At 46.4% G+C, this 18,794-nt stretch overlaps 1 protein-coding gene across 4 annotated transcripts in view; it reads left to right on the top strand.

Annotated features, from left to right (window-relative positions):
- Positions 1–4,006: 4,006 nt before the first annotated feature.
- MCU (mitochondrial calcium uniporter) overlaps positions 4,007–18,794 on the top strand; it is a 149,789-nt gene continuing 135,001 nt past the window's right edge. Inside the window, exons 1-2 of one of the 4 annotated variants that reach the window (XM_073353628.1) lie at positions 4,155–4,213; positions 5,862–9,752. In XM_073353628.1, the coding sequence (XP_073209729.1) occupies positions 8,293–9,561 (1,269 nt within the window). In that variant the 5' untranslated portion in view covers positions 4,155–4,213; positions 5,862–8,292 and the 3' untranslated portion in view covers positions 9,562–9,752. Of the gene's footprint in view, positions 4,214–5,861; positions 9,753–18,794 lie in introns of those variants that run through there. The other 3 variants (XM_073353633.1, XM_073353629.1, XM_073353630.1) reach the window with 3 other exon arrangements.

Genomic DNA, 18,794 nt, shown 5'->3' on the forward strand with positions numbered 1-18,794 from the left:
TCTGTTGTCATCTGGTTCTACCATCAGGTAATGACATAATATTGTGATTTCACTACTTTGATGGTGCAATGCTAGTGTAATTTCATCACTCAAGCTACATCATTAAATCCATTCATGTGATGTCCTCATGTCACAGTGATATTGTTGACTTCATTTGAGCAGTGATGCTATTATATGGCTTTGTGATGTAGCTATGTCCTGATTTCATCATTTTGAGCTTTGATGTGTCCCGTGATGGTGTATTTCTACTACACTGTGACAACCACATTCATCTATGATATTATGCATTGAACTTTTGTGCTTCAAGGTATGATTGCATTATATCAAGTGCAAGTGTGATAAGCTGGGCTTGCATCTTTATAACTCTGAGCTGCCACATCATCACTCCATGTGGCAGTGGAGTGAAGTTATGTTGAGAATTCACAACTCTGAGATGTAATATCTTTGTGTCCTATTGTGGCATCATGAAGATGCACTGACATGTCATGTGCTTGAGTTGTGGTGTCCTCATATGTTATCATGACATGATGCTACTCTGTTGTGATTTCACCATTTGAAGGCCATCATTACTTTTCATATCAAAGTAATGACAAATCTGGCCTGCCAGACACATGCCTGAAAATGACCTACGTATCGTAGCTTCCCCCTCCTCCCCTTGCAGTTGAAGTACACGTCTTATTGTGTAGCCTCCCCTGTGCTCTACCCTTACCCTGAACAGGTTGAGCCTTTGCCCAGGCATACAGTCTCTCACCCTGTGTTGTACCCCTCTCTCCTATACCCCTCCATGGTGGAGGGACCCTTTCCCTGCTGTTTAGCCCCCTTGCAGTACCTTTTATCCTGTGCCATACCCACCTCCTCCTGCCTTCCATGTGTTTCTAGAAATCTCCTCGGAAGCCCGTTGGCCTAGCCAGCCATTGCTTTTAAAAATAGTTTTTAAGGTTGTGTAGGTTTAATGAGAGACATTTCTCTTCATATTTTGCACAGATAAAGGCCTCGCAGCCCTCTTGCCTCCCCAAGCAATGCCTGCAGCTGCCTTTGCTTAGAAGCCAGCACCTGTTGCCTCTCTTTGCTGCTGCCAGCACCACACAGGAACATCCCAGAATGCACTGCAGGAATTGGCACAAGGACTAGGAGAAAGCTGCTATGGCCTTTGAAAAGAGTATTGTTTCAATGCCTCTTCCCGAGACCTCTCTCCGACTTGTGGGTGGAGAAAAAAGATGATCAAAGTAGGCTAATTCTGGTGTCTTATGTGGATTGGAGAACTTCTCAGCAGAAATGCCCTTGGACATTGGAGAAGTGGGGTGGGAGTGAAGAATCTACTTGCACTCTCTCATTCCAAAGTCTGGGAGGAAGCTGGGCTGAAGATGCTCCTGGTGGTGTCCTCCCCCATCTCTGTGTGTATGTGTGTGTGTGTCTATGTGTGTGAAAGAAGAAGAGCTTAGTAACAGTCTTACCCACTCCATGGCCTTGAAAAGGAGCCTAGAAATAATATTGAGGATAGGATTTGCATTATTTGATTGCAAATCAGTTCAAAGTCTCTTGACCCAAGTACCTCTTGATGCCAGCTGGCAGAGGGCACAGGGGTACATAGGTATATCGGGATCCCAGAGGTTTGGAGTGCAGGAGCAGGCTCCAGGCTGGGGAGTGGGGCCAAGGGATTCAGAGTGTGGGCGGGGCCTGCGGTTTGAGGCAGGGGGTTGGAATGCAGGAGGGGGTGAGGGCTCTGGGGTAGGGCTGGGGATGAGGAGTTCAGGGTGTGGGAGGGGGCTCTGGGCAAGGGGTTGGGGTGCAGGGGGGTGAGGGCTCTGGGCTGGGGGTGTGGGCTCTGGGCTGGGGCTGGTCATGAAGGGGTTGGAATGCAGGCGGGGGCTCTGGGTTTGAGGGGGGCTCAGGGCTGTGGCAGGGGGTTGGGGTGCAGGGGGATGTGAGGGCTCTGGGCTGGGGGACAGGCTCTGGGCTAGGCCAAGGGACAAAGGCTTTGGGGTGCAGGAGGGGGCTCCAGGTTTCAGGGGACTCAGAGCTGGGGGTTGGGTTGCAGGAGGGGATATGGGCTCTGGGGTGGGTCCAGGGATGAGGGGTTTGGGGTGCAGGATGGGGCTCTGGATTGGGGGGACCTCAGGGCTGGGGCAGGGGCTCAGGGTTGGGGCACAGGCTTACTTTGGGCAGCTCCCGGTCAGCAGTGCAGTGGGGCTCAGGCAGGCTAACTGCCTGTCCTGACACTGTGGTGCGCTTGCCCTGGAAGTGGCCAGCCGGTCCAACGCTAGTAGGCAGGGGTGGGTGGGCACGAGGCTCCACATGCTGCTCTCACCCGCTGCAGGCGCTGCCCCCCCCAGCTTCCATTGGCCAGGAACTGGCCAATGGGAGTGCGGAGCTGGTGCTTGGGGCAGGAGCAGCTCATGGAGCCCCGTAGCCCCTACCGCTGAGGAGCCAGACCTGCTGCCTGCTTCCAGGGCACAGCCCGATGCCAGGACAGGTAGGCACTAGCCTGTCTTGGCTCCACAGCACCGACAACCTGACCTTTAATGTCCCTGGTGCTGACCGGCACCGCCAGGATCCCTTTTCGACTGAGTGGTCCGGCCAAGAACTGGACAACTGGTCACCCTAGCTGGGGTCCAAGAGATTTCCAGGTATTCAAGGTTTCAGAGTGGTAGCCGTGTTAGTCTGTATCAGCAAAAACAACGAGGAGTCCTTGTGGCACCTTACAGACTAACAAATTTATTTGGTTGAAGAATTGCCATTTTTAGGTCTGTTATTGAGTGACCAGAGAGAGTGAAGTGGTCTCCTACTGGTTTTTGAATGTTATGATTCCTGATGTCAGATTTGTGTCCATTTATTCTTTTGCATAGAGACTGCCTGGTTTGGTCAATGTACATGGCAGAGGGGCGTTGCTGGCACATGATGGCATATATCACACTGGTAGATGTGCAGGTGAACGAGCCCCTGATGGTGTGGCTGATGTGGTTAGGTCCTATGATGGTGTTCCATAGGCGGGTGGGCAGAGTTGGCACTGGGGTTTGTTGCAGGGTTTGGTTCCTGGGTTGGTGTTTTTGTTGTGTGGTGTGTATTTGCTTCAGGTTGGGGGGCTGTCTGTAAGCAAGGTCTGTGAGAGTGAGAGATTGTCCTTCAGGATAGGTTGTAGATCCTTGATGATGTGGTGGAGAGGTTCAAAACTTCAAAAACAGACTCCAACGTGAAACTGCAGAACTGGAATTAATTTGTAAACTGGCCACCATCAGATTAGGCCTGAATAAAGACTGGGAGTGGATGGGTCATTACACAACCTAAATTCCCCAATACGAATTTCCCTCTACTGTTATTCACACCTTCTTGTCAACTATCTGAAATGGGCCACTCTCATTACCACTTCAACTGTTATTTTTCCTCCCTTGGTATTGTGCTGTTAAGTAAATTGTCTCCTTAGACTGACCTCACACTTGGTAAGGCAACTCCCATCCTTTCATGTATTTATACCTTCTCCTGTAATTTCCACTCCATGCCTCTGATGAAGTGGGTTCTAGCCCAGCAAAGCTTGTGCCCAAACAAATTTGTTAGTCTCTAAAGTGCCACAAGGACTCCAGGTATCCCAGGGTCCCTTTCTGGTCTATTACAGATAGGGTGCCAACCCTCCAGGATTAGCCTGGAGTCTCTAGGAGTTAAAGATTATGGCATGTGATGAACTCTCCAGGAATATATCCAACCACAATTGGCAACCCTAATTACGGACCAATTTTTCTGGCCTACCCAGGCTGTGCCGCTATCCACCCTGCCCGCTGCCTTACGAGTCCGACCTGAGTTGTGTCACCGCCCTAGCCCCTGTCCCGAGCCGTGCCCCTCCCCCTCTCGCTTGAACTCCCCGCGCTGTTTCCGGCCTCGCGGCCACCACTTACTAACCGTCCCCGCTGATTGACACCCTAGAGTCCCGCCTTACATCAGTTTACTCGCAGGAGCGAGCGCGACGAACCTTAGCCCCGCCCCAGCTCGGGGGCGGAGCCCGCGGATTGGCTGGTGGTTGCACGCCCGCCCCGACTCCTGGCAGCCCCGCGGCGCAGCCTGCCTGAGTGGGGCGGGGGCCGGCCGGGCTGCTTCCACTTGAGAGATGGCGGCTGCCGTGGGGAGATCGCTGCTGCTCCGCTTTTCGCGGGGCGGCGGCGGGGCGCTGACAGCCGCCGGCTGCTTCCCCGGGCTGGGCAGGCACCGACAGCAGCACAGGACGGTGAGCGCGGCAGGCGGCGGCGGGGCTGTGCCCTTCAGGTGCCGCAGCGGGGCTGGGGGATGTGCGGGCAGGACACTGGGAAGGCGGGAGCCGCGGGACCGCAACAGCCCCCGTGGGCCGCCGCAGTCGCTTTCTCGCTGTGCGGCAGCAGCTGCTCCGCACCGGCGGCGGGCTCCGGGGGAGCAGCCCGGCCACGTTCAGCGTCTCGCGGAGCCGGCGCGGCAGGCAGGGGAGCTCGGGTCCCTCGGCGGGCGGGGCGGGACGCTCCCGTAGACACCCAGGCACTTCCCGGGGGCTCTGCCCTGTGCCCAGCCCCGCGGGGAGCCCCGCTCGGGCTTCCCCGGCGGGATCCCGAGGAGGGCCCCGGGTGCCTTAGGCGTGTGTCTGATGGGTGAGCGCGGCTGGGGTGCAGGGCTGCCGGGGCTGAGCGAGGAGGTGCTGCTGCAGTGACTGGGGAGAAGCCCTGCACTGTCCATGTCACCTCCTCTCCTGTCCGCGGGTTCCCGGGTGGATCTTGATTGCTGGGCTCGTATTGCCTGGCGGAGGGGAAAGGTTCGGGAGGCGCCGGGGGGACCCCTCGTGATGAGGCGAGCTCCTTCTGGTTAGGGCTGATAATGGTATTAACGGTGGAGAGATCCCGGGAGCTAGCAAGAGAGAGGGGGGCAACCATAAAGTGAAACAGGCCTGCTTTTGTTCTAATTGCCTTTAGAAGTGCTGAGGAGCGGCATTGGGGCTTCCTTCTTGGCGGTCAGCAGAGTGTCTTCCTTCGGGATTGTCCACAGCCATATGTGTTGGCCCCTAGCCAATGATGTAACATAGTTGTAAGAAGCTGGTCTCCCTCCCTCCCTCCCTCAGAGTAAAGTTGTATACTGAAAGCAAGATCATACAGGCTGGTTAGTTTAATTAACACTTCCTCTTAAATATGTACTTGCCTGTAATGCTTAATCTGCTAAACACATGGCAGAAAAATGATCCTTGGGGATAGGAATGAGGAAGGTAGTGTGTAGGTTGTGCATGAGGGAATAATCAAGGCTACGATGAGTCATGCAGCAGTGTCAAAGTTGATATCATTCTGCATATGACAACAAAAAACACAGAGTTGAAGGGATTAAACTATAGAATGGACAGCATTGACTTTCTAAAGGAAATGGCCCACCTTGATTATCATGCACATTGTAAAGGTAAAAGAGTGTCAGTTGTGTTGCTGAATTTTTTTTATGTATCATTAATATTGATGTGAGCTTTTCCATAGTTGTGCTGAACTCTTTGTTTTGTTTTCTAATGTTATATAAACTGTGATCCATTTTTAAACATCCCAACAAAATCCTTTCATTTATTAATACTCACAAACTTGTTTTTAAAATTTTCTAAGTGGTTCTCTAGAGTCTCTCGATAAACCCCTGTTTATCAACTCTTTGGGGACTAGAAAACCAACCTATGTAAATAAAATTAATAAAACATATGCAAGGTATGAAGGTGGAAGGGTGTACAAGGCCACTAGTGTGCTCTTACAGCTCATTAAAGCAACTGTTCAACATTCTTAGCATTATCTTACTGCATATCTGCTATAGTGATGGTTAATTTATGTGAAGTTTGAATTAAAAGTGCCTTGATTGTAGAGAGTCTGCATTTGTATCTTCCTCTACAGATCACTATCAAAAATGAAGGCTAAATTCAAATGTAACGGTGTACAGATAAGAAACAAAGGAAGTAAGAGCCAAAGTAGAAGTATAATAAAAAAGAGGCTCTTGTATCTTCTAGCTGAAAAAGTGTAACTTTAAGATGGGATCGAAAATGTACAAGTTACAGATGGAAAATTTGGAACATGATCCCTCCTGCTTTTCAGTGCTACGATTTACACTGCTTCTCTGCCATCATCGTTAAGCAAACCCTGTCAAACTTCCCTTTCCCTCCACCTGCAGACTTATAAATTAATAAATGGCAAATAATCTGCATACAGATATCTGAATAGGAAATCTTTGTACAATTGTCAAGTGACAGGATAGTAAGTATTGTGATAAGACAGATGGCAGACAAGTTGCTTGTCAAATGATGTATAGGATTTTAAAAAATTAATGCCTTATTTTCTTCGTTGCTAGAGTTCAGAATGATACTAGTTTACACTGGGTTTAGAAAGTTTACAATATATTTAAACAAATGGTAGAACTACAAAATAGCTCTTTAAGGAAAGCTTAGTATCACATGTATACAAGGAGTATTTTTTAGATCTGTAATCAAGCTGAAGGAGAAGGAAAAAGTCTTTGGGGCATCCTAATCTAGCGAGATACTTGATTATACTCTGTTAGCAATCAGTTTCTGGATCAGCCTTCTCAAACTGGCCTTGGAATATGAAATAGCTTTTAATTGGCATGAATCTGGTGATGTCTGCGTTGAAGTATTAAAGTATCTAAATGTTAGTAGCCATAGGAAGTGGGAGAGGTTTAGTTTAATTTTTAGATTTTTTGTATAACTTCTTCCTGGTTTTAAAAGATATATATTGAATAACACACAAACATACTAATGTCGGGATAAAATCATAAACACAATGAGGGGAGAACATCTACAGACAGAGCAATTTTTTGTTTCCTTATTTTCCTTTCAAGATTAAATTAGACCTCTCTCGGCAATTGTCCTGTGTATACAGTAGGTGGCACTCTCTATTGGTCTGTAGCTCGGATGACTCCCGGCAACAATTCTGACTTCTATTCTGTTGCTCAAGTACATATTAGTATGTGAGTTGGATCCTCACAGTATGCTAGTTGGGTCATCAGTTAAGGACATGTAATTCACAAATAGATGAGCTTTTTGGGGGTAGAAGGGAGAGTGTGTGATAAAATACAAATGCCAAATGGAGTTTTTCTCTTTGCTGACCTTGGGCATGGGGCAGAAAAATGGGTACATTAGTGCTATAAGGAAGTGAGCTGTAGCTCACGAAAGCTTATGCTCTAATAAATTGGTTAGTCTCTAAGGTGCCACAAGTACTCCTTTTCTTTTTGCGAATACAGACTAACACGGCTGTTACTCTGAAGCAAATTAGTGTACTTCACTTAGAGACTTGGTAAAGATTTTTGTAAAATACAAATTTTGCTTATGTCTGTTTGGAAAAGCCTATTAACTATTTGTCTTCACTTGAAGAAAAAATTACTAACAGCACACCTTTGTGTACAATATGTAATAAACCAATGTGTGAGAGCTAAAAAGTAAACTGGTATGGAAGGAAGTTTCACTTAGCAAGTTTTCAAGGACTATTTCTACACAAATGAGTAAGAAAGAATTGCTGAAAATACTGTGGTATTCCTCAGTTCAGACTGTGTGTACAGAATACTCAACCATGAAATCTTCTTACAGCTCTTACCTTATCACAGGTTTCAGAGTAACAGCCATGTTAGTCTGTATTCGCAAAAAGAAAAGGAGTACTTGTGGCACCTTAGAGACTAACCAATTTATTTGAGCATGAGCTTTCGTGAGTTACAGCTCACTTCATCGGATGCATACCGTGGAAACTGCAGCAGACTTTATATACACACAGAGATCATGAAACAATACCTCCTCCCACCCCACTGTCCTGCTGGTAATAGCTTATCTAAAGTGATCATCAAGCTGGGCCATTTCCAGCACAAATCCAGGTTTCCTCACCCTCCACCCCCACCCCACACAAACTCAATCTCCTGCTGGTAATAGCCCATCCAAAGTGACCACTCTCCCTACAACGTGCATGATAATCAAGGTGGGCCATTTCCAGCACAAAACCCTATGATCCCACTGAGAGTTACCAAAAGCAACTACAGCATTTGCTCAAGAAACTCCCTGAAAAAGCACAAGATCAAATCCGCACAGACACACCCCTGGAACCCTGACCTGGGATATTCTATCTACTACCCAAGATCCATAAACCTGGAAATCCTGGGCGCCCCATCATCTCAGGCATTGGCACCCTGACAGCAGGATTGTCTGGCTATGTAGACTCCCTCTTCAGGCCCTACGCTACCAGCACTCCCAGCTACCTTCGAGACACCACTGACTTCCTGAGGAAACAACAATCCATCAGTGATCTTCCTGATAACACCATCCTGGCCACTATGGATGTAGAAGCCCTCTACACCAACATTCCACACAAAGATGGACTACAAGCCGTCAAGAACACTATCCCCGATAATGTCACGGCTAACCTGGTGGCTGAACTTTGTGACTTTGTCCTTACTCATACCTATTTTACATTTGGGGACAATGTATACCTTCAGATCAGCGGCACTGCTATGGGTACGCGCATGGCCCCACAGTGTGGTAACATTTTTATGGCTGATCTAGATCAACGCTTCCTCAGCTCTCATCCCCTAAAGCCCCTACTCTACTTGCGCTATATTGATGACATCTTCATCATCTGGACCCATGGAAAAGAAGCCCTTGAGGAATTCCACCATGATTTCAACAACTTCCATTCCACCATCAACCTCAGCCTGGTCCAGTCCACACAAGAGATCCACTTCCTGGACACTACAGTGCTAATAAACAATGGTCACATAAACACCACCCTATACCGGAAACCTACTGACCGCTGTTCCTACCTACATGCCTCCAGCTTTCACCCTGACCACACCACACGATCCATCGTCTACAGCCAAGCTCTGCGATACAACCGCATTTGCTCCAACCCCTCAGACAGAGACAAACACCTACAAGATCTCTGTCAAGCTTTCTTACAACTACAATACCCACCTGCGGAAGTGAAGAAACAGATTGATAGAGCCAGAAGAGTTCCCAGAAGTCATCTACTACAGGACAGGCCTAACAAAGAAAATAACAGAACGCCACTAGCCGTCATCTTCAGCCCCCAACTAAAACCCCTCCAACGCATTATTAAGGATCTACAACCTATCCTAAAGGATGACCCAACACTCTCTCAAATCTTGGGAGACAGGCAAGTCCTTGCCTACAGACAGCCCCGCAACCTGAAGCAAATACTCACCAACAACCACATACCACCCAACAGAACCACTAACCCAGGAACTTATCCTTGCAACAAAGCCCGTTGCCAACTGTGCCCACATATCTATTCAGGGGACACCATCACAGGGCCTAATAACATCAGCCACACTATCAGAGGCTCGTTCACCTGCACATCCACCAATGTGATATATGCCATCATGTGCCAGCAATGCCCCTCTGCCATTTACATTTGTCAAACTGGACAGTCTCTACGTAAAAGAATAAATGGACACAAATCAGATGTCAAGAATTATAACATTCATAAACCAGTCAGAGAACACTTCAATCTCTCTGGTCACGCAATTACAGACATGAAGGTCGCTGTCTTAGAACAAAAAAACTTTAAATCCAGACTCCAGTGAGAAACTACTGAATTGGAATTCATTTGCAAATTGGATACTATTAATTTAGGCTTAAATAGAGACTGGGAGTGGCTAAGTCATTATGCAAGGTAGCCTATTTCCCCTTGTTTTTTCCTACCCCCCCCCTCGAAGTTCTGGTTTAACTTGGATTTAAACTTGGAGAGTGGTCAGTTTGGATGAGCTATTGCCAGCAGGAGAGTGAGTTTGTGTGTGTATGGGGGTGGGGGTGAGAGAGCCTGGATTTGTGCTGGAAATGGCCCAGCTTGATGATCACTTTAGATAAGCTATTACCAGCAGGACAGTGGGGTGGGAGGAGGTATTGTTTCATGATCTCTGTGTGTATATAATGTCTGCTGCAGTTTCCACAGTATGCATCCGATGAAGTGAGCTGTAACTCACGAAAGCTCATGCTCAAATAAATTGGTTAGTCCTAAGGTGCCACAAGTACTCCTTATCTTATCACAGTTCGGTTATAAATCTGTCTATAATGATACCTGTGGATTTGCTGCTTTAGTGGAAAGTTGTAATTAATGCATGACTTCTGTTTGTAAGAATGTCCAATTCTGAATTGCTACACCTTATGTAGCATTAATTCTTAATTTTTTTGTATGTCACTTAAAATTTATAATATGTTTTCAAAGTATCGCAGCTTTTCCCTAGCTTTGTATGGTACGTGTTTGTAAGACCAGCTCCTCTCATGAACTTTGATTTGGGGCATGATTCATCAGAGCAGGGAGAGACTGGATTGTATTTAATGAATAGATTCCTGCTCACTTGATTCTAAAAGTTGAGATAGCTCTAGTAGTTGATGCATTTCTCTGGTAAATACAAGATCTTACAGCATCTTAATTAAGCCCAAATTCGGTAAGCTGAAGCTACTTGTGTGGCATTACCATTTATTTGTTGTTTAACTATTAAATCTCTATTTGTTACTCTGGCTCCAGAAAGGCAGTTTGTTGAAATTGTATTTCCTGCTAAGTTTTAAAGGTGAAACTATTGCAATGGTGACTGAAATCTATGTGCTGAATATTCCTACTAACCAGACTAAGAGTAGCATTCAACCCACAAACAAGTTTAAAAACCTGTCTGGGTTCCATCTGCTCTCTCTGATACTCCACAACTCTGTGCGCCGGTGGCGGAGTCTCGCTTAGTGCGACAGAGGCTGGTCCTGGCAGAAGTCACCAGAGTTGGAGACTTCCTGGACTATGACTGCGGAGACTGGCTGGATCCCCTGATGCTTGCTCAGCGCATGGGGCTCTCTGGCCCTCATACTCCCCGGCGCATGGTTCAGGAGGTGAAGGCCGCTTTACTGCCTGGGCTACCTCGACCAAGTCCTGCGAGAGGGTGCCCCCTGCACCCCAGGCCCTCTGGACCTTTTCATCAGGCCCCTGCCCCAGGGACCCACCTGGCCACCCAACCCCTTCACTGTGAGCCAGCTGCACGAGTTATAACCAGCTTGCTTTCAGACCATGCCAGGAAACATCTGTACATGCTTGTGCTCCACACCTTTCACGTCCTCACCCTTGCGTCCCACCCCGATACAAAGTGACAGGACCTCCTACCGCTTCTGGAGGGTGAGGCACTCCGGAGGGCCAGCCCATACTCCACCCTGGTCCTGAGGCCCGCTGGAGATATCAGTTGGCAGCTCCTTCACGGGGCCGTGAGCACGGGCGTGTTCTTGGCGTGGTTCAGCCCCATCCAGGACACCTGCCCCATCTGCAGTGTGAGGGAGACCCTGGCGCACGTGTACCTGGAGTGCACCAGGTTGCAGCTCCTATTCCGGCTTCTCCAGAACCTCCTGTTCTGGTTCTGGCTGCACTTCTCCCCACACTTGTTCATCTTGCACACCCTATCTGTGGCCCTACTAAGATGTGAGACCTCCTCATCAGCCTCCTCCTGGCACTAGCCAAAGAAGCGATTTACACCACCAGGAAGAGGATGGTAGACGAGGAGGTGCTCTGTGACTGTGCGGCCTACTTCCGCTCCTTTCTGGTTTCACGCATCCGGGCAGAGTTCCTCTGGGTGGCATCTGCTGGCTCCCTTGATGCCTTCAAGGAACAGTGGGCTCTGTCTGGGGTTCTCTGTGTCCCCATCCAGTTCCCTTCATTTAGCCCTGTAACCTCACTCCTGTCCCTGTTACATCTTTAGTTGTCCCGCGTACTTAACTGAGATCCCGGACCTTGTGGATCCTCTCCTTAGGCTGGGAGAGGTCCTTTAGTAGTGGGTGGGCTCTGCCTGCCCACCTCTAGGATCCCAACAGACTGATACTCCACAGTGTCTCATTGTGACATCCAGCTGCCAGACTACTGCTGGAGTTAGGAGCAGGCCCAGAGAACCTAGAGGACATAGAATAAAAACCAAACTTTCAGAACCCTGTCCTCCAAAGGGAGGACTTTGCCTGAACACTTTTGGCTTGCTCAGTGTTTGTAGTGGATTTTCCCCCCCTGTAGTTGTAATGTTGTTTAGATGTATTGTATGGTTTTGGCAACTCTGCCTGTGGGCCCTGAAGCATGGCTTTCACTTATGCATTGAATCCCTATGTCTCTTCATCCTGGTTGGTTGGGAGCAGTTGACACAATGGAGAATTAAATGGGTTTTAGTGTCTTCTTCACAGGTCCTCCTTAATGTTGCAGTGAGTTTGGATTTTTACAGTGTGTGTGGATCCAGTCTGTGATATAAAAAATTGTGTGTATGATATTACTGCTATAATCTAATGGGCTATATTATCTGACAGTCACAAAAAGTTGTAGGGTTGAGGATTGTAAGATTACAAAGCACCACAAATATATGATGTAGAGCAGTTGATCGGTGTACCAATCAACTAGAATCCTTGCTTAGAGGAGTTGCAGACTAGTGTCCATGAGTATTTCCAATAGCACCAAGAGTATGGTATGTGTAGGGCTGGATTAAGTTTGATAGGGACCTGGGCTGTTAGAGTTTTGGGAGTCCCTCTTTGCATGTTCAGTTCCTTCCCTCTGCTGTTGTACCATCACCCAGATGCCAAACACTCTGTTAAATTACCTGTGTTGTTTTGGTTCTGGTTTTTAAATGATAGACCAGTTGGAAAGCTGAATGGAAGTTTAAATGAACAAAACCATTTTCGTTTTGGCTCGTACCTGGTAGTGATACGCATAGTGATGTTATGCTTTAATTGTCTAATTATCTATACTGGTGATACTCAGTTACGTTTTCTGACAGGCCTGATAAGACAAAGAGCACACTCTAGGGCCAAAAGGCTCTTCAGATGTTTGCTCTGTAGTGAGCCTGACTCCAGTTAGGGGGTCATGCCCTTCAAGACTAAGTGTACCAGATTAGATTTATTAATCTCAAAATAAAAGGTAAAGCATGCTGATAGGCAATAGTCTAACAAAATCTTGCATACAAGATTATACAAATGAACTGTAATGCCATAACATGCTGCTTTAATTCTATTATATTAAATTAAAATTAGAAGTTAAACTCATGAAAAAAGAATGGACCTCTAATTTCCCTTTATTACTGCCTGAAATGTTGACACTTGCTTGCATAGTCTATTTTTGGAAAAGTACTGCACAGCACACAATCAAGTAAAACTAGTGAAGCACATCAATTACTGATTTCTTTATGTTGTGTAAGTATCTGATTAAGCACCTGATTAAAAGTGTACCACTAAGTTGAAATGTATCGACACAGTCCAGTTTCAGTGTGTGAGAATGTAAATGAAATGTTTCTAAATTAATGGTATGACAGTAAACAGAAGGAAAAATAAACTGAAGTGAATCTGGCCAGTCCCCATCAGTTCTGCCTTTTAGCTCCACATCTGCCCAGCCCCCATAAGCTGTATTCCACCCCCCCACCTTCACTCTTATTGGGGTTCTTCACCTCCCGCTTCCCAGGTTGGGGGGAGGCATTGCAGTGGGTACCCCTGTGTAGGCAGAGGAGGGGTAGGTAGTTCCAGGAGTTCATCATCCCCAGGCTGGGTGTTACAGAGAGGGAGGAGTGGAGGAGCCATTACTGTTCATGGGAAGAAAGAGTGAAGCTACCATGAGCTGCAGGGTTCTCTTTGCTCCCCCTCCTCTCCTCTCCTTTGCTCTACTCTTGTGAGCAGGGACCACTCTACCCCCCCTTCCTGTGAGAATAGGTTGGCTCCTGAGGGGCAGTGAGGAGAGCTCGGCTGCTTCCTGAGGAGCTCTGATTGGCTGCTGCTGCTTAGTGAGCATGAAGGAACAGCTGGTGGCCAGTGATTGGTCAAATGGAAGTCCCATGTGGGCCAGATCTGGCCTAAGGGCTGCCAATTGAAAAACAGTGCAGTAAATTTATATATTTTGGGAGCCCCTTGAAATCTGAGGCCCTGGGTTGTAGCCCCTTAATGCTCTTGCATTAATCCAGCCCTGAGTATGTGTTCTCCAAACAGAAAAGTATGCCAGATTCCTCTCTGGTGAGTTTGTAATCTTCAGGCAGAGAAGGAAGAAGGTGCTCAGTATATACATGGTTGACACAGTGATTGGCTGAGTCTTGGTAACATAAAAAGTTTGAGGTTTTTATAGAATATGTAAGCTGTTTCCAGTTAGAGCTCATGGTTGCTATTTTCAGTTGGTAAATTCCCTGAAGATATGCTAGGAGTGGGCTTTCAAGAAAGAGTGGAAAAGCTAATGACTTTGTGGATGAGATCACCCAAAGAGGGTGTAGAATGGCAAGACATGGGGCAGAGAGCTCTGTAGTACCCCCAAGGACACTGGGAGAGACCAAGAGGAGGATCTGCTGAATAGTTAGTAGAGATTAGCATCACACAAGAGCAAGGTAGATAAGATGTCAGGAATGAATTTACAACCGTGTCAAAAGCAGTAGAGAGGTTAAGGAGGATAAGGGTGAAGCCTGGGACCCAATATTTTTGGCTACAAAGACTTGGTTATATTTTTGAAGAGAGCAGTTTCAATGGAATGAAAAAGGAGGAAGACAGAATGGAGGGAATACAAAATAGAATTGGAGCCAAAGAACTCAAGACAGCAGTTGTCTATGGATCACTTAATCTTAAAAATGAAGGGAGCTGGGAGGTAACTGAGGTCAGTGGATGATTTTTTTGAGAATGGAGGAGAGAGAGCATGCAGAACTGAAAGTTTCCAGATGACATGCAGATTGGGTAAACAATTAAGAGGACAGTTCACAGATCCAGAGCAATCTGAATTACTTGGTAAACTGGGCACAAGCAAACAAAATACATTTTAATATGGCCAAATGTAAAGTCCTACATCTAGGAACAAAGAATGTAGGCCATACTTGCAGGATGGAGGACCCTGTCCTGGAAAGTAGTGACTGAAAAAGGTTTGAGGATGATAATGAATATTCAGCCAAGAATGAGTGTGGACACATGGAAAGCCAGGGTCAAAATTGGTGAGGATAGTGATTGAGGAAAGTGAAGTTGAGATAGGGGTAAGTTTATGTGACAGGTACAGAGAGGGAGAGATGGGAAGAATTACTCAGAAGAAGTGGGAAGGACTGGAAGTAGTAGGAGAGGGAGAGGAGAAGCCTGACAACGTCCTATTGGATGGCTTGAGGTGGAATGTTACAACGTGGTATAGTACTACAAAATGTGCTGTACAAACCAGTGCCATCTTTAAACAATAGGAGTGGAGTGTGAATGAGTCAGGTACTTCACTTTTTTGCAGGTATTGGCCATTATAGTAGCCATTAGTGTTGACGCTATTGGTCTGAGGAATCTGAGGGGTGGCAATAAGATGTATGATCATTCTCTTTCAGCAACTTTTGGCTATTATGGCCAGGGCTTTCTGCTTGTCTGCTGTTTAGATAGTGGGCTTTATCCACTGACGAAGGCAGGCTGAGTAATATCTGAGAGAAAACTGTTTCTAAATGCTTGCTTCTGAAAATAAGGATTATTGTGAGGCAAGGGAACATGCAGGGAAACCTATGATTTGATTCTGTGTTGCAGCTGACTTCTACAGAGTGGTATGGATGTGGAGGGTAAGATTTTAATAGTGGGAGTTACGTGATGCAGGAATATGGTTGGAGAGATGTCTTGTGTGAAGGAGCTCTATCCAGAAGTAAACTATAAATATTTTCAAATGAGTGATTTATTTACTAAAGCTCTTAAAATATTATAATCTACATTTGTGCTGCACACTGGTTCTGAATGTCTAATCCTCATGATTTATTCCTATATAGCGATGGGGGGGGGGGGAACAGTAGTGTGATGAATTCTTACATGGCATTGAGGCAAACAGAGTTGGGCTGGATTCCTGAAAGAAATTCAATTCATAGTCTCCATCTATGCAGTGTTCAGATGTTGGTTAACTCAAGGGGTTCTGGACATAATAGTAATTGCCCACTGACTTTTTAAAACAAATAAAACCAGGAGAAATTACTGAAACTGTCCCTGATCTAACCCTTCTAGTAATGCAACAAAATTGTGGGTGGGCTTCCTATATATATTCTAAGTTTTGATTTTTAGAGGAAAGACTATGGTTACTTATGTTCATCAGCACTCTGAGTTCCTCTAAGATTTCAGTGCAGGTTGTTCAGTATCAATGTAATGGTAAGTATATGGGTTAGAACCAAAGTCTGGTGATAACCTCTTTGTTCCTAGAAAAAGTTTAAATGTTCTTGTTCTAGGAGCTTTCCATTGTCTTGCATTGAACTGATAGGTTTAGGTACAGCATGTGCCCAATGATGCTGTCCATTCCATGGCTGAAACAAATGTATCAATAACCATTAAAACATTGTTACTTAGCAGGGTTTTAATAGTTTCCCTGGATTGTGTGGATTTGGAATTTTTGTGACAATATTAAAACTGTACTAATGACTACCTGCAGGCTGAAGTAGCTTATCCCCAAAGACCTCAATTTACTCAGCTCTTCTAAGCCCTACTCTCCTGGAATATACCATATCATAACTACAATTTTCAAATCAAGAGTAATTAAGACCTATTTTAAGAAGCGTGACTGTCAGATGAGTTGTAAAAATACTGTAGAGCTCATCACGTTTCTTTCTCTCTTTTAATCTTTGGGTGAGCATGCTGTGACCACAATTTGTCCACCAAATTAAAATCCTTAACACAACACTGCTATAATGTCTCCAGATGGGTTCTGGTGTTGGATTGTCTCTAGAGACCTCTTTTGCCTGTCTACATTAATCTACGTTAGAAGAATGACCCATTTCTGACAATTGGAGCAGCTAAACTTTGCTAATTCAGAAACAATTATCTGCATCAGAAACTCGCTTTTCTGCTGCACTTCCTGAGATAACCAATATGATAAGGATGGCCCATTCTTCTGTACAAACAAGTGTTAGTCATTATTCATTAGGGATAAGTTATTAGACTGCTAGTCTAACTAGATTCTCTTGGTTGGGAAGAATGGAAGAAGTGAGCTGATGGTTAGGCATCAGAAAGCTGTACTGCCCCCTTCCCCCTGAGTGCAAGCTGCGTCCCTTGTCTGATTCCTTGCATCTTGGCCATTCCTGGCTAAGGTCAACTGAAAATGGACACTCCTTGGAGCTAGTCAGCATTTCCCTTTTACCTCTGAGTGCTGCCAAACATAATTGGCTGCATGTGTAATAATTTGAGAATCTATATAATTTATGAATTGTGTGAGATTATGAATCCTCTGTCAGGCTGGAAACATCCATTTTGAGTGTGCAGTTTTTTGCCTTAACCATGATCTGTTTGCCCCCATATTGATTTGAGGTTCCAAAGGCTTCTGGCAAAAAAAAATAGAGGGCAGGAGAGAGTCTAGGTGGGTGAGGTAATATCTTTTCTCCGACCAACTTCTTTTGGTGAAAGAGACAAGCTTTCAAGGTACACTAACGTCTACTTCAAGTCAGAGGGTAGCTCATTTTAAGTATTCAATTGTTGGAAATCTAGTCACTTTAGACAGAGGATTGGTCCCTGCCCAGAAGAACAGGTTTGGCAGGGGCAAAAGTCACCTTGGCAACAAGAGTTATCTGGCAGGGGTTTGTACTTATGTGCATAGGCGCTGACTTCCTCTCTACCTGGGGGGGTGCTCATCTTTTCTTCTCCCATCCCCTGCCCACACTCTACACCTTCCCCAAAGCCCCCGTCCCGCCTCTTCCCACCACTGCTCTACCCCCACCCTCCTTTTCTCCCCTCCCCCCACCCCTTTCATTCCCCGAGTGCACCCTATCCCTGCTCCTTCCTGGAACCAACCTGCATGTCGTGAAACAGCTGCTCACAGTGGGTGATAGGCCCTGGGAGGGAGGGGGAGGAGTGATCAGTGGGGGAGAGGTGCTGCGGGGTGGGGGAGGGAAGAGGCGGGAGCTTGGCTGCTGGTGGATGCTGAGAACCCACTATCTTTTCTCCGTGGGTGCTCTAGCTCTGGGAAAGAGCTGATGTGGGAAAGCTGACAGGGGTGGCACCTGACACAGAGGGATGAGAGTTTTAAAAAGGGTAGAAACTGTTCTGCTCAGGGGTCATCTTAAGTCTATGAGGAAGATACTACTCTCCATTTAATGGCCTTCATGAGGCAGGGGATACCTTCCAGAGACAACTTGCTGGACATTTTATGGTCCCGAAGGACTTCCAAGGGAAGCGTGAGATAGAAAGTGACATTCACATAGTGTTTGTTTTGGATGATTTGTACTCTTGTGCTTTATATGATTTAAGTATCAAAGAGCAAATTAAGTCAGACTCTGTGCAGAGTGTGAGTGTGCATTAACTTTTTCACAACTGCTGTGTGCCCCTGAGGAAATAAAACTATAAACCAGAAGCTTCACATCTTAGAGATGGGGTTCTGAGACTGTGTGTGTTTAAGTAACTGGGTTATCTTGTAAGGGTCAGTGCTGGTCCTGGGGGCCTAAGGCGGGTGTGCTGAGGGGCTTCATTTCTGAAAAGTGGCAGACCGAGTCAGTGCCCAGAAAATGTGCCAGACGGGCCAAGGGAGGAACCTGTACTACAGCTTGTTGACTCTCCAGAAGCTTGAAACACCTGTTTAGGGATCCAGAGCATCAGGCTTGGATTCATCTCAAAGCCGTCCCAGTAGGAGGCCAGGAGGGGGCACTTGTTAGGATCTGTGACCACATGTAAGGCAAAATGTGTCTGCTGCCTCAGACCAGATGTGCTGCCACAGTTTTGAAGGGCGCAGTATCCCATAGGCTGAGTGTTGAACCATTTCTAGTCCTGGTGAACAAGTGGACATCTAACATGGTTGGCTTTTTTTGGTAAAACAGAATCCATGGCAAGCTAAAAACCTTGGACTGAAGTGATGTTTTTATTATACATAGTT

Source organism: Lepidochelys kempii, chromosome 7 (genome assembly GCF_965140265.1).
Source record: "Lepidochelys kempii isolate rLepKem1 chromosome 7, rLepKem1.hap2, whole genome shotgun sequence".
Classification (NCBI taxonomy): Eukaryota; Metazoa; Chordata; order Testudines; family Cheloniidae; genus Lepidochelys; species Lepidochelys kempii.